This window comes from Leptonychotes weddellii, chromosome 16, assembly GCF_054177405.1.
Source record: "Leptonychotes weddellii isolate Sample4059 chromosome 16, ASM5417740v2, whole genome shotgun sequence".
NCBI classification, from domain to species: domain Eukaryota; kingdom Metazoa; phylum Chordata; class Mammalia; order Carnivora; family Phocidae; genus Leptonychotes; species Leptonychotes weddellii.
This window is the reverse complement of record NC_138384.1, coordinates 48334212-48348088: the sequence shown is the minus strand read 5'-3', so window position 1 is coordinate 48348088 and position 13877 is coordinate 48334212. Positions and strand designations below refer to the sequence as shown.

The following is a 13877-nucleotide window of genomic DNA, read 5'->3' as shown; positions in this document are numbered from 1 at the left end:
CACACACACACACACACACACTCCACACCACACTGCAAGGCAAAGGCAGAGACACACGGTGGTTTCCAGGAAAGAGCGTTAGTGAGTCTGGAGGGGTGATTCCGTTCCTGATGTTGCCCCTTACCTGCTGGGTGGCCCAAGGTAACCCCCTGCCCCATTCTGGGCACCCCCTGTAAAGCCCTGCCTGGTGGAGAGCCCCGTTGTCCTGCGAGGCTTTTCCAACTGCACATACCTGTTCTCTCCCTGTCTCTGTCCTCCCAGCCTTTGGTTCTGCCACCATCTGTCTCTGTGTCTCCTTTCTCTGCATCTCTGCTTTTCCACTCTTCTCTCTCTATCTCTCTGTGCCTCCCTGTCTCCAAGTCTCCATCCCCGAGTCTTGCACACACACCCTGTCATGGAGGCTGTCACGCCCCCCACCCCGTGAGTCCCTGGGTGACAGACTCACGCTGCGGTGGGTGTGCAGAGCTCAGCAGCAGGGGAGTGAGTGAGCAGTGAGAGGGGAGGACCGGCAAGGAGGAGGAAGAGGAAGCCTTCACACCCATCTCCAGGAACAGGCACCCCTGTCCACCCCCTGATCCCACCCAGTTCCGGATGCAGGTCTCAGAAGGTCCTGGGAGACGCTCTATTCCAACTGCCTGGTTAGGATGAGGAGGAGACAGTCTCAGAGAAGGAAGGCCCCAGCCGAGGGCCACACCCAGAGCAGAACTGGAACCCAAGATTTGGGCCTCTCAGTAGGAAGCTCCCTCCAGTGACCCAGCCCCAAACCGCCGAGCCCCAGCAGCCAGCCTGGGAGGGGCTGGGGACCCCATCTTTCCCCACAAACCTGAAACCCACAGGCTGGGCTTGGCCCCCCATTCTAGCCAGGCCTGCCTTCCACCTCCACCGAAGTTCCGGATCCAGGACCTCCAGCCACGCGGGGAGGGAGCAGCGAGCTCCTCTGAGGCCTCATGTCTCCCCCTTCCCCAGGCCCTGTTGCTGGTGGTGGCCTTGGCAGGCCTGGGCTTGGGCCTGAGCCTCATTTTCATTGCTGTCTACCTCATCCGCTTTTGCTGCTGCCGGCCCCCAGAGCCCCCCGGAGCCAAGAGCCCCCCACCCGGGGGAGGCTGTGTCACCTGGAGCTGCATTGCTGCCCTTCTCGTCGGCTGGTAATGGGGCCCCAGGGTGGGTGGGGAGTGGGGACAGGGCTCCCCACCATCTCGGTCAGCCTTCCTGAGGGTGTCCTAGAAGCCCACCTCAGCCTTGCAGCAGGGAGGACTGCTCCCATTTCATGGATGGACAAACTGAGTTTCAAGAGGAGTGACTTCCCAAGGGCAGCCAGGCCTGCAGGAGCGGGTAGGGGTTAAGAGTGGCTTTGTCCCCGAAGAGCTGTGTGGCTAGGGGAATGATGTAATCTCCCCAGGATTCAGTTTCCACATCTCTGAAACGGACGTTACAGTAACACCCACCTCCTAGTTACGGCAGGATTAAATGAGAGAACGTACAGTGCCTGGATCACAGTCGCACTCGGTGAACAGTAACGGGTGATGTCATTCATTAACTCATTCATTCATTCATTCATTCATTCCACAACTATTTCTTGCGGAGCTGCTATGTGCCAGGAGATACTGAACCGGCCAGACGAGGTTCTTGCCCTCGTGGAGCTGATGTTCTAGTCAAGGAGACAGACAGCCCAGTAATATTTACAGTCCAGGAGGCCAGACCTGAGCTGGTCTAACTCCTTCCCACAGTAACCCTGGGCAAGTCTCAGGGAGAGGGAGAGAGAAAGCAACTTTTCAAGGCTCCTTCGCCCAAGTGGCGGAGTGGAGACCCGCAAGCCCCTCTCAGGGCCCGGGTGGTGGTGGTGGGGTTCTTCTGCGGCCCCGTCCCCCTACCCCGGGGGGGGGGGCGGGAGAGAGGGGAGGAGCACTTGAGGACACACCCTTACACCGTTTACCAAGAGCCAGCTCTAAGCACAGCCCTCCCCGTCAGGCCACCCCCACAGATCGGGATGCCTGGATCCGAGAGAGACCCGCCCCGGATCCGGGGGAGTGGCGGGCTGGGCCCTACCCCACTGCCTCACAGCGGGGAGCAGCACAGTGTGTTTGGGGGTGTCTTTGGGGGAGGAGGCCTGGGCGTCCTATATCCAAACTGCTTCCTCTTCGGGCTCTCCTGACTGGGGGTGGACGGGGGTGGTGGACAAAGACCCCGTGGGGGAGAGACACGGCCGGCCCCCAGCGGCCTGGGAACAAGAGCAGCTTTGTCCCACTGTGAACAATGGGCGGGGGCGCCGGGGCGGGCGTGGGATCCCACGGCTGGGGGTGGGGCCCGTGGCCCGGGCTGGGAACTGTGAGGGCGTCCGGCTCTCTCCGCGGGGTCGGAGGGACACACTGGGGGTGGGGGGGAGGGGCCCGCATTCAGACCCCACAATGGAGCTCTGTGTGCCGGCCGCGGAGGGGCGGGGGCGCAGGCTTCTGGCCCATCGGCCCACATTCCCTTGCTTCGCTCTCAGCTGGCCAGACGCTTGGGTCCCGGGGGCGGGGGAAGGCGGGGAGCTCCAGGCTCGGGGCCCCCCGCCCCGGGAGATGATGACTGGGGGGCCAGCACTCCTGGGAAGCCCCAGGAGACGGGGAGGGGATGGCGGCACCCTGAAGGGACAGGTGCTTGAGGAAAGGAGGGAGGGCTGGGTGTGGGGCCGGCCATCCTGGGGGGAGGGCTTCTCCTGGGGCTGGGCGTGACAGGGGTTCCGCTCCAGTGAGGTGCGGGTTAAATCTGCCCCCCCCGCCCCGCCCCTCCACCCACCATTAGCATCACAATGACGTCCCGGGGGTGGGGGAGGGGGCTTCCCGTTACCTTGGCAACCGGTGGGGGCCATGCTGGAGACGTTCCTTTCCCACGACGGGCTGGACCACTGGGGTGGGGGGTGGGAGACGGAATCGGGTGTGTGAGGAGGTGGGGGGACGCGGCCCCAGGGTCCTGGGACAGACTGTGATTTCCCGTCCCTCCCCTTCTCAGCGCCGGCATTGGCATCGGTTTCTATGGCAACAGCGAGACCAGCGATGGGGTGTCCCAGCTCAGCTCAGCATTGCTGCATGCCAACCATACGCTCAGCGCCATAGACCACCTGGTGAGGGGCCAGGCACCGGCCAGACCCCAGACCCACACCCAGACTGGTTCCCCATACCCGGACAAAGGGCCACCTCCCAGAGAAACAGGACCGAAACTCAGAGCCAAGACCCCACGCCTGAGATTTGGGACCCCAGACTCAGACTCAGACCTCAGACCGTACACCCCACCTCCAACCCTGACTGCAACCGGGACCTTACACATGGCCCCCTCAGACCCTCAACCCAGATCTGAAACATGGGGCTCAAATCTAGACCCCAATTCACTTAGTCTCAGCCCTGAACCCCTGCCCTTGCCCTCAGGTCAGATCCAGGCCCTCAGACCTGATCTGTGGCCTAAACGAAAGCTCAGGGACCTCAGTGCTGAGACCCAGGACTCTGCCAAGAGGCCTCACTCCCATCCCTAGGCCCAGGGTCCCAGACCCAGAGCTGAGACCCAGGCTGACCTCAGACCTCAAATGTCATGTCCATTGCAGACCCTGGACCATGGAATCGAGACTCAGGACCCCAGACCCAGGCAGGCAGATGCCAACTTCAGACTCAAAAACTCAGGCATAATTCTAGTTCTGGTGCCTTAATCTTACCTGGGACCCAAGCCACTGACCACCCAGAGCTCCTGATGGGAGGCCACAGACCTGTACCTCATTCCACAGATGTCCTAGCCCCCAGATCTCAGCCACCTGCCACTCCTACTTCACCCCACACCCTTGGACCCAACCCCGGCCTCCCCAGACAATGCCCTCCTCTGACCCCAGACTGCCCCCTGCACGCAGGTGTTGGAGACGGTGGAGAGGCTAGGTGAGGCCGTGAGGACAGAGCTGACCACTCTGGAGGAGGTGCTGGTGCAGCGCCCGGAGCTGGTGGCTGCTGCCCGGGGGGCTCGGGGGCAGGCGGAGGCGGTGGCCCAGCAGCTCCAGGCGCTGGCCTTCTGGCGGGGAGTGCCCTTGAGTCCCCTGCAGGTGGCCGAAGACGTGTCCTTTGTGGAGGAGTACAGGTGGGTGACTGCTCGTCCTTGCCCTGGGTGGCAGGGGTTCTCACCCTGGGTGACTGTGCCTCCTGGGGACATTGGGCAACGTCTGGGGACATGTTTGGTTGTCGTAACTGGGGGAGGGGGCGCTACTCTCACCTGGTAGGTGGGGGACCAGAGATGCATCCTGCAATGCACAGGACGGCCCCTGCAGCAAAGGATGACCTGTCCCGAGTGTCACAGTGCCCGGGCTGAGTAACCCTGCCACGGAGGTGGACCCCACGGCCTGCTCACATCTTCGCATTCATCCACTCACTCACTCACCCCTCAGTCATCCATCTGACACGTGCATTCACTCAACAGATCCTTATTTAGCACCTTCTGGTGACAGAGAGGGGTGCCCCAGTGGTTAGGAACATGAGCTCTAAGGCCAGATGGCCACTCCGTGACCCTGTGACAAGTTACCAGTTCCGTGCCTTGGTGTCCCGATCTGTAAAGTGGGAACGATGGGTAGTGCTCCCCTCATTGGATTGTTGAGGATCAGATGAGTGCTTATCCGTATGTGCTTACAACAGTGATGGGCACACACTATACAGATGTGTGGAAAATGTAAGTTTTTATGAGACAGGGCAATGAACAAAACAGACGGCAACTCCTGCCCATCTTCCAGTAAGGGGCCCAACAAGGAGCAAACACTTGTGAGGTCGTGGGTGGTAAGAGCTTTGGAGAAAAGTGAAGCAAGGGAGGGGGATGGGCTGGGGACAGTGACTGGCAGTTTGCACGTGCAGTGGGCGTGTGTGGGCGTCGGGGGTGGGGGTCTGGGGAGGCCGCACCGAGAAGGTGATATATGAGGGAGGGACAGGTTATGCGGATATCTGGGGCAGGCACCCTTGCCAACAGCCAATATGATGAAGTCCTCATTGCTTCGGCTGTTAGGAATTATGTCTCCTGTTTATCTGACACCTTCTGAGGGCCCTGCCCAGGCGCCGGGGCAGAGGCAGGATGCCGTCTCTTGCCTCCTGGCTTCTGTGCTCCGGGGTGGAGGCCCATCAGGGCTGAAGCAGTCCATGATAAGGACACCCCCGCGGGGCATCAGACAGGCCTGGGTCCCAGGGAGTCCGGGTTCAGTGCACAGGCTTCAGCCCCCCTCTAGGGGCCCCAGGTAGTCGTGCAGGCAGACTCACCCCCAACAAGGAAACGTCTCTGGATGTACCAATATGAGTGCCTGGGCCTTGGGAGTCCTCCCCCAGCTAAGGTGGCCAGTTTCCTGCAAGGTTACTGGGGCCCCTGGAGGGAGAGCTTCCTGGCCAAGTTCCTGGAAGCCCAGAGCAGGTGTTCACAGCGGCTTAGGGCAGAAGGGTCGGCTGCTCCTGACGGAAGCGAGAGAGTGAAGCTGGGGTGTGCGGCGGGGACACTGGGAGCAAAAGCCTGCAGGTCTCCCGGAGCCACGCGGCCCAGCTCCCCCTTGGGAAAGGAGGGTCCTCTTGCCACTCCGGCGCCCCAGCCTCACACAGCTGTGTGGGGACCACGGCCAGTGCTGCTATTTATGGAGCATTCACGCCATGCCAGCCCTCCGAGCAGAGTGAATCAATCATTAATACTTAACTAGCATGTGAAGTTCCCTGCACGTTCAAGCTCCTATTTCAGGGTGTCCGTGCGCCCGGTACCCTTCTAAGGTTGTGCTCCTTAGCCTCACAACACCCTCTCGGAGCAGGTGCTGCTGATCTCCCCCACGTTACAGGCGGGGAAACCAAGGCACAGGAGGCAAAGCTCCTGAGACAAGGTTGCGTGCAGGTAGGAAGTGGAGAGCCTGGCCGAGCCCCACGTTGTGCAATAGGACACTCGGCCCATGCCCGGGAACCACCCACTTCACTCTGCAGGGTGCCGTGGCAGGTGGGGCTCCAGGGGGCCAAGTGCTCATGCCCGGTGACAGGGCCTGTGCACGGTCCAGCCGGGGTGGGGTTCCAGGCGCCCAGACCCTGGCACCTGAGCTCTGACTGGCTGCAGTGGCCCGCCTCCCAATGCACCCATTTCATGAGGAGCTGGCTGTGGCCTGGGGACCAGGGCATGAGCGTGGGGGTGCCGTCCCCCTCTGCCACCCTGGTCTGGGAGCCTGGGTACGGAGGGCTGGATTTGCTGATCAGTGTCACCCTGTCCCTTCTCCAGGTGGCTGGCCTATGTCCTTCTGCTGCTCCTGGAGCTGCTGGTCTGCCTCTTCACCCTCCTGGGCCTAGCAAAGCAGAGCAAGTGGCTGGTGATCGTGTAAGTCTGGGTGCCCTCGGGGCAGGCTCATGGCCCAGCACAAGGGGACCTCTTTCCATCCCACAGCACTCTTGCAACAGGGTCCACTGTCCTTGCCAGGTTCATGCTCTCATTCCCTTGTCCCATAGACTTCCATGGAGGTCCTGGGCTGGGTCAGCACATACAGAGACACCAGGCCTAGCGCAGGACGGGCTGGGCAGACCCGGAAACACAGGCCCTGAGGCGTGGGAAGGGCTCCAAAATCCTAGGAAAAAAAAAAAATTATATATATATATATATATATAATGATTGCACTGAGGATGGGGTGATTACTGACTTCTACTGAGGGCTGTGCACACACAACCCCGTGAAGGAGGGGCCCGTCAGGCACCTGACTTGCAGAGGCAGAAGGTGACCACATCTGAGGCTGCGTGACCGTTACGTGGCTCACGGGAATCTCAAGACCACACCCTTATTTAACGGCTCATTCTGTGTGGCCAGCCCTCTTCTGGAACCCTCACACTGACCCTGTGAGGGTATGCTTTCCTTTTCCCCATTTAACCCAGGGGGAGACGGGGGCTCAGAGAGGTTGGGCCACTTGCCCCGGGCCACACAGCCAGGAAGTGCTGCAGCTGGTTTTCGACTCAGGCCAGCCCATCCCAGTTAGAGGGGCCCTTGAATCCTCCCTGCCTCTGGGGGCCCTGCTGGTGCTCCCCAGTCTCCACACCCACCCTGGGGGAGAAGTCCTGCTGTCCCATGCAGGGTCCCCCTGAGGTTTAGAGATGGTGACCACCCTCCAGTGCTGACCCTTGCCCCTAGACCCCATCCCCAGAGAAAAACCAGGCCGCAGTTCTAGCCCTGGCGGTGCCCATGCCTTGGAGGAGGAGTGTGGGCAGAGCAGGAGGTGACCAAGCTGTGCTCAAACCTGAGAGGCATGCTTGGGAACTACTGGGCTCCTGCGGATTCAAAGCGAGGAAGCAGAGCCCAGAAGTGGGCAGTAGCTCTCCCAGAATCCCAGAGCAAGGCGGGGGCATCGCTGGGCTGGCGTCTGGGCTGCTGGCTTGCCAGCCCAGGGCCCTTCTCAGCATCCTCCCCCTCACTCCCAGGCAGGGACCAGATGTTCAGTTCAATGTCAATAATCACAGGTCTACGACCTGCAGCCCCGTCCTCCCCCTGTCCCCCCTAATTCTGATCCTCCAGGCTCCAGAGGTTGGTGGGGAAGGGGGAGGGGCTGTGATGGGATTTGGGGCGGGGGAAGGGAAGAGGTGAGGCAGGTAAATTAAAAACCCCAGAACCCCAAACCAATCCCTCCCCTTTTATAGGATGACAGTGATGAGTCTCTTGGTTCTTGTCCTGAGCTGGGGCTCCATGGGCCTGGAGGCAGCTACAGCTGTGGTGAGTAATGGAGGCTGGGCCCCTGGGCCCTGGGGCAGGTCCTAAGGGGAAGGACTTGGGGCCAGGAACACAGGTTCTGAGGTCTAGAAGCTAGAGACTTGGACACTAGGGAGGAGGGGCCTGGGGGTCTGGACTCCTGGGTCTGAGGGCCTGGACTCCTGGGTCAGGGGGAGGAGGGGGCTGGGGGCCTGGACTCCTGGGTCTGGGGGAGGAGGGGACTGGGGTCTGGACTCCTGGGTCTGAGGGAGGAGGGGCTGGGGGCCTGGACTCCTGGGTCTGAGGGAGGAGGGGCTGGGGTTCTGGATTCCTGGGCCTGAGGGAGGAGGGGCTGGGGGTCTGGACTCCTGGGTCTGAGGGAGGAGGGGCTGGAGGTCTGGACTCCTGGGTCTGGGGGAGGAGGGGGCTGGGGGTCTGGACTCCTGGGTCTGGGGGAGGAGGGCCTGTGGGATCGGGCTCCTGGGTCTGAGGAAGGAGGGGCTGGGAGCCTGGACTCCTGACTCCCCAGGGATGATCAGGAAAGGGGTTGGGGGGCAGGTGAGCCAGACACTGAGTTCTGTGGGTGTGTGGAATTAGAGCAGTTTCTGGTCTGAGCCCCTCTTCCTAATGCCTCTCTCAGGGCCTCAGTGACTTCTGCTCCAGTCCTGACACCTACATCCTGAACCTGACCCAGGAGGAGACTGGGCTCAGCTCAGGTGACCCCACCAACCCCCTGCAGGCCCTGCATCCTCAGGCCTCTCTGCCCAGTCCTGCCTGGGGTCTGGTGGTGGGGGGGGTGCTCGGTCTCAGAAGCTCTCAGCACCTCTCCTGGTGGCACGGGAAAGAGACAGGGATACAGATGCTGGATTCAGGAGAGAGCAGTTGGGAGACAGGGTTGGGCGTCCCTCCCCCAGAATGGGAAGATTTGGCCACTTGGGAGAAATGCTGCACAATTTAGTCAAGGGCAGGAGGGCAGGACGGTAGCCTGTCCCTGAATGTCGGGCCGCTGGGACCACAGGAGGCCCCCGGGCTGGGGAGGGGCCCCTGGCCCTGAGGGTGGGGAGGCAGCGCCCTGCTCCTTCCCACCTTCCCGCGGGGAGGCTCTGGGGACCCAGGCTCATGGGCTCCCCCTCTTTCCCTCCCACTTCAGACATCCTGAACTATTACTTCCTCTGCAATCAGGCGGTCTCCAACCCCTTTCAACAGGTTAGGGGTGCAGGCAAGGGAGCCGGGTGGAGGAGGGCGGGCTGGGGCCTGGACTGCGGGTCCTTGGGGAGGCTGCGGGCGCCGGGGGCCCTCAGTCCTGTGTCCCCGGGGAAGAGAGTGGTCTGGGGGCGGCCACTACCCGGTCCTCCTCCCCCTGTCTTCCCGCAGAGGCTGACTCTGTCGCAGCGAGCTCTGGCCAACATCCACTCCCAGCTGCAGGGTCTCGAGCGGGAAGCTGTCCCCCAGTTCCCTTCTGCGCAGGTCGGCCGCCCGGCGCTCCCCCCACAGCCCCGAGTCCAAGGGGAAGGGCGGCCTGTGGGCGGGGCCCGCGGCCTGTGGGCGGGGCCCGCCGAGAGGGGCGGAGCCCGGGCCAGCCCGGCCCCGCAGGAGCAGGTGGGATAACGCTCGCTCCCGCGCAGAAGCCTCTGCTGTCCTTGGAGGAGACGCTGAATGTGACAGAAGGAGACTTCCACCAGTTGGTGGCGCTGCTGCACTGTCGCGGGCTGCACAAGGTGCGCCCTGTCCCCCGTCCAGATTCTTCCAGGGAGCCCGAAAAATCCTTACGTTCCTCCCTTACCTATCCACCCACCCCCATCCGTGCATCTGTCGTCCGCCTCCCCTCCCTCCACCGCCACCCCTCCCCGTCCCCCTCCCCGTCTCTCCCCTGGAGCCCCTGCAGCCTCGGGAATGCCGGAGCTAGACAGCGTGGGCTCCTGTCCTAGCTCCCGACCCAGACAAGTCACTAAGTACTCCGTGCCTCAGCGTCCTCCGTTATAAATGAACCGGGATCGCAGGGGGCAGTAGCTGTAAGGCTCTCCACACTGAAGCAGCAGGCTGGGCAGGGCCGCCCGGAGAAAGCATGCCCGGCGTCCCGCAGACTCGTCCAACCTTGGCTCTGCGGCGGCTGTGTGGCCACTGGCAGGGGAGAGCCCCGAGTCCCCGTTCCCGTCACCCGTGAAATGACGGAGAGGATACCTGCTTTCCTGGGCGGGACCACAGTCTGTTAGGGTGACTCACCTGCGCCTGGCTTTACTAGGTGCAGCACAGGCGGGATGCACCTGCGCCCTTGTTAGCCATGCTGCTTTCATGACCCCTTCTTACAGAGGACGTGCAGAGGGCCGGGTCTCCCCACTGGCCCGGCACACCCCCTCTCCCTCTGTGAGCCTCCACCGCCAGGCAGTCACTCAGGGTCATCCCTTTGCTTCCTCACCCCACCCCCATCCCAAGGGCCCCCTGCCGCTCAGGCCTAGTCTTCTGCCCTGGAGGAGCGCACATGCCTCCTCCCCCCTCTTGTCTGTCCCCCCCCACGGGCTCTCCAACAGGGCTGCCAGATTTAGCAAACAACAAATACCTCTTCGCTGTAGGTAGGTCCCCCGCCATATTGGGGATATGTCTGTACTAAATATTTTTTTGTTGCTGGGCTTCTGAAATTCAAATCTATGCGGGCATCCTTAGTGATCGCATCCTTTCCATGGCTGCCACTGTCCCCAGAGCTTCTCAGATTGGCACTCTAGGAAGGGGGCAGTGGTGGTGGGGGGGCAAGGAATCAATACTCAGAATTGCTGAATACCTGACCTGCAGAACCCTAGAAGGCAACCCTGCTCTTTTATTCAATGGCAAACTGAGGCCCACAAATTTCTCTGTGGTCCAGGCCAACACTGTGCTGGATCGCACTTCCCAAGGTTCACTGTGGACAGAGGGGAGGGAGGGAGGGGGGAAGGTGGGTCAGAGTCTCACCCTCTACTCTGTGCACCCCATGACTCCAGGCCTCAGTTTCCCCTCTCTGGGCTTTAGGGTCCCCACATGTTACAATCAGGATTGAGGGACATCAGGGATAAAGTGGCAGGAGGGGGCCTCTGGAGCCTGACAGTTCTGGCTCTAATCCCACCTCTGCCCCTTCCAGGCTTTGTGACTCTGGGCAAGTGGCTTGCCCTCTCTGGGCTTCAACTTTCTGCCACGGCAAAAGGCAGCAGTGTGAGGGGGCCCGATCTCTGCCTTGCAGGGCCAGGAGGGGGATGAAAGGATATTGTCTAGGTGCCTGATACAGTAAAAAGAGAACGCCCCATTGCGCTGACGGGCCCCTCGCTCGGGCTTCACTGGCTCAGTACCAGACACCGCTGCCCCCCACCCAGGGGCTCAAGCCAGAAACCTAGGATCATCCCTTTTGCCGTCTGTCCTTACCTCCCACAACCACTCCCCAGGAAAGCTCTGCCGGCCCTTCCTCCGAAGCCCATCTGGACTCCGAGCGTGGCTCCCTCCACCATTGCTGCTACCCTGGTCACCCTCCTCCCCTCCCGCCCAGTGGCCGCAGAGCATTTTCCCTGCCCCCCTGCTGCCGCCCCATCTGTCCTCCCACAACAGCTAGCAGCTGGGTGAGCCTCTATCACACAATCCGATCAAGTTCTTTCTCCACTAAAGCCTCCAGTGACTCCCCTGCATGTGGATTAAAGCCTAGCTCCTGGCCTCATCTGCAAGGGCCCGGGCTGGTCCCAGCCTCAGCCCCTTGCACCCCATCCCTGCTCGGGCCACAGCAGCCCCCAGACAGCTCCTGGGCCTCGAGCCCACTGTTCCTTCATGCTGTCAGGGCCCGGTCCTGCCCTCTTGGCTTACGGTCATCTGAAATGACCTTCTGGAGCCTCGTAACTCACGTAGCCCTGGGACTGGGAGCCACACCTGCACAGAGCAGGCCCTTGGCTAATCTGTGGGATGAATGATGGCCGGGCATTCAGGAAATGGCTCAGCTCATTTCCAGGGATGCCGGGAGGGGCTGCCAGCATTTACTGAGTGTGCATTATGCGCAAGGTATAATTCCAAGTCAGGGGTTCTTCCAAGCATTATTCTAAGTGTTGTTGTAAGCCAGAGATTTTGCCCCCGGGGGGCATTTGGCAATGGTTGTCACAGCCAGGGTGGGGGTGCTCCTGGCACGTAGTGGGCAGAGCCCAGGGATGCTGCTCAACATCCTACAGTGCACGGGACGCCCCACGACGGAGAATCATCGGGCTCATGGTGTCGGAACCCCTGCACTGGACCAAGGCTGAGCCGGTGTGGTGGCTGGAGGTGGGGTGGAGGGGAGGCCAAGATTTGGGTTTACACCTGCACGTGTAATGATGACTGTGCTTGGAGCACCTCCTGTGTGCTCGTACGGAGGCACAGAGATGTTGAGTGACTTGTCCAGCATGGCACAGCCGGCTGTGTGGGGTTGAGGGGGCGTGCCCGCTGACACACCGCCCCCCCCCCGCCCCCCCAGGATTACGGCGCTGCCCTGCGGGGCTTGTGTGAGGATGCCCTGGAAGGCCTGCTCTTCCTGCTGCTCTTCTCCCTCCTGTCTGCGGGGGCCCTAGCCACCGCCCTCTGCAGCCTGCCGCGTGCCTGGGCCCTCTTCCCGCCCAGGTCAGGAGGGGAGGGCGGGCGTGGTCCTGGGGGGAGGCGGTGCGGGCTGGACCCCTGGGCCGCTGTTGGGGCAGCAGCCTCCTGACAGGTCCCCCATCCGGCTTCTCTGCCACTCCCATCGCCCCCCAGTGACGACTATGACGACGCAGATGATGACGACCCTTTCAACCCTCAGGTACCGTACTCGCTGGTCTGAGGGAGGAGGCCAGGGGCCTGTGATACAAAGCCAGATCCCCTCCATACCCCCTCCCCGATCTCCCCAATCTCCCCTGCAGGAATCCAAGCGCTTCGTGCAGTGGCAGTCATCTATCTGAGCCCCTCCTCCGTGCCAGACTGGAGCCTGAGCCCCCACCCCGGTGAGCTTCCGGAGCGGCAGCCTGGCTCCCCCCGCGGCCAGCCCCTCCTCGCCTCTCCCTCGCTCCTGGCAGGGGGGTGGCCCTGCCACCTGCATCCGGCGCCCTGTGTCTGCCTCTCTCTGCAGTTCCTTCCCTGGCTGCCAGAGAAGACCCCACTAATCCAGCCTGACTGGGCTCTCACCTCTAACAGCACCTCTGGCCACGGACACCCCCACGGGCTGCCTCCCTGCCCTGCCTTCTCTCCCACGCGCCCTTGCCTGGGGAGCCAGCCAGGGGGCAGGCCGGGCCCTGGGGCTGGCAGGGAGGGGCGGCCAGCTAGCCCCGCAACCCCTCACCCCTGGCCACCAGGCCCATCCTCGAAGGGACACGAGTGTCCTCGTCCCTGCCAGGCCCCAGGGGGCTTAGGGCCGTCATCTCAAGTTGCGGCACTAACTCGGGAATGGGTTGATTTGAAATAAAAGGGAAAACTTTATTTTACAAGCAGCTGGGTCCTTATTTGTCTCCTCCCTGCTCTGGCCTCCTGGTTGGGGCCGGGGAGACCCCTCCACTGCCGCCTCCTGGCTGCCAGGCATTTCCAAGGACATTGGGTTTTTGTTTTGTTGTTTTTAAAATAATAATGACTTTTTTGCCTGATTCTAAAAGTAGGACACATGTCCTGACCCAGGAAGAGATCAGACAAGCCAGGAATAGATCTCAGTGTGTTTTTGTGTGTGTGTGTGTGACACACAAGACAGATGTCAAGTCAGAGTGAAAGGCCGTGTGGTTTCAAAGCTCTGCGGACACCATTGGTCTCTGTCTGGAAGAAGACGTTCTACAGACGAGACAGGTGAAGATCTACCGTAGACAAAGGAAGGAGCAAACGTATCGCAAAGAGTAAGTAGGAGACTCTTGTATGGGGTGTACCTTGGCCGGAAAGGGAGCACTTCCAGCAAGATACCCCAAAGCTGGCAAGGAGAAGGTAATTTATTTGACAAATTGTGGAACTAAAAACAATAACGTAAAGCCAGAAGGCAAATTGGTAGTCTAGGGAGAAACTGTTTTCACACCTATGGCTGAGAAATGTGTTTTTATTACTACATAAACATAATCTACAAAGCTTCCATACACTAAGAAAAGGACCACTTAACTTGAAAATAAGCCATTATGACACACATTTGATGAAGCGCAAACCCCACCAGCAGGGAACAGACAACGGGGTGTTCAAAGCCTGACAATTAGGAAGTGCAATCTGAAACGAGGAGGAAC

At 61.2% G+C, this 13877-nt stretch overlaps 1 protein-coding gene across 1 annotated transcript; it reads left to right on the top strand.

The window, feature by feature from the left end:
• Positions 1 to 591: 591 nt before the first annotated feature.
• Positions 592 to 13112, top strand: TTYH1 (tweety family member 1). Its single transcript, XM_081807928.1, has 13 exons — positions 592 to 597; positions 736 to 1145; positions 2992 to 3103; positions 3875 to 4095; positions 6235 to 6330; positions 7632 to 7704; positions 8321 to 8396; positions 8831 to 8886; positions 9055 to 9147; positions 9306 to 9398; positions 12134 to 12276; positions 12406 to 12451; positions 12552 to 13112. The coding sequence occupies exons 1-13, from the start codon at positions 592 to 594 to the stop codon at positions 12588 to 12590; spliced, it is 1464 nt and encodes a 487-aa protein (XP_081664054.1). The 3' UTR covers positions 12591 to 13112.
• The last annotated feature ends 765 nt before the right edge of the window (positions 13113 to 13877 follow it).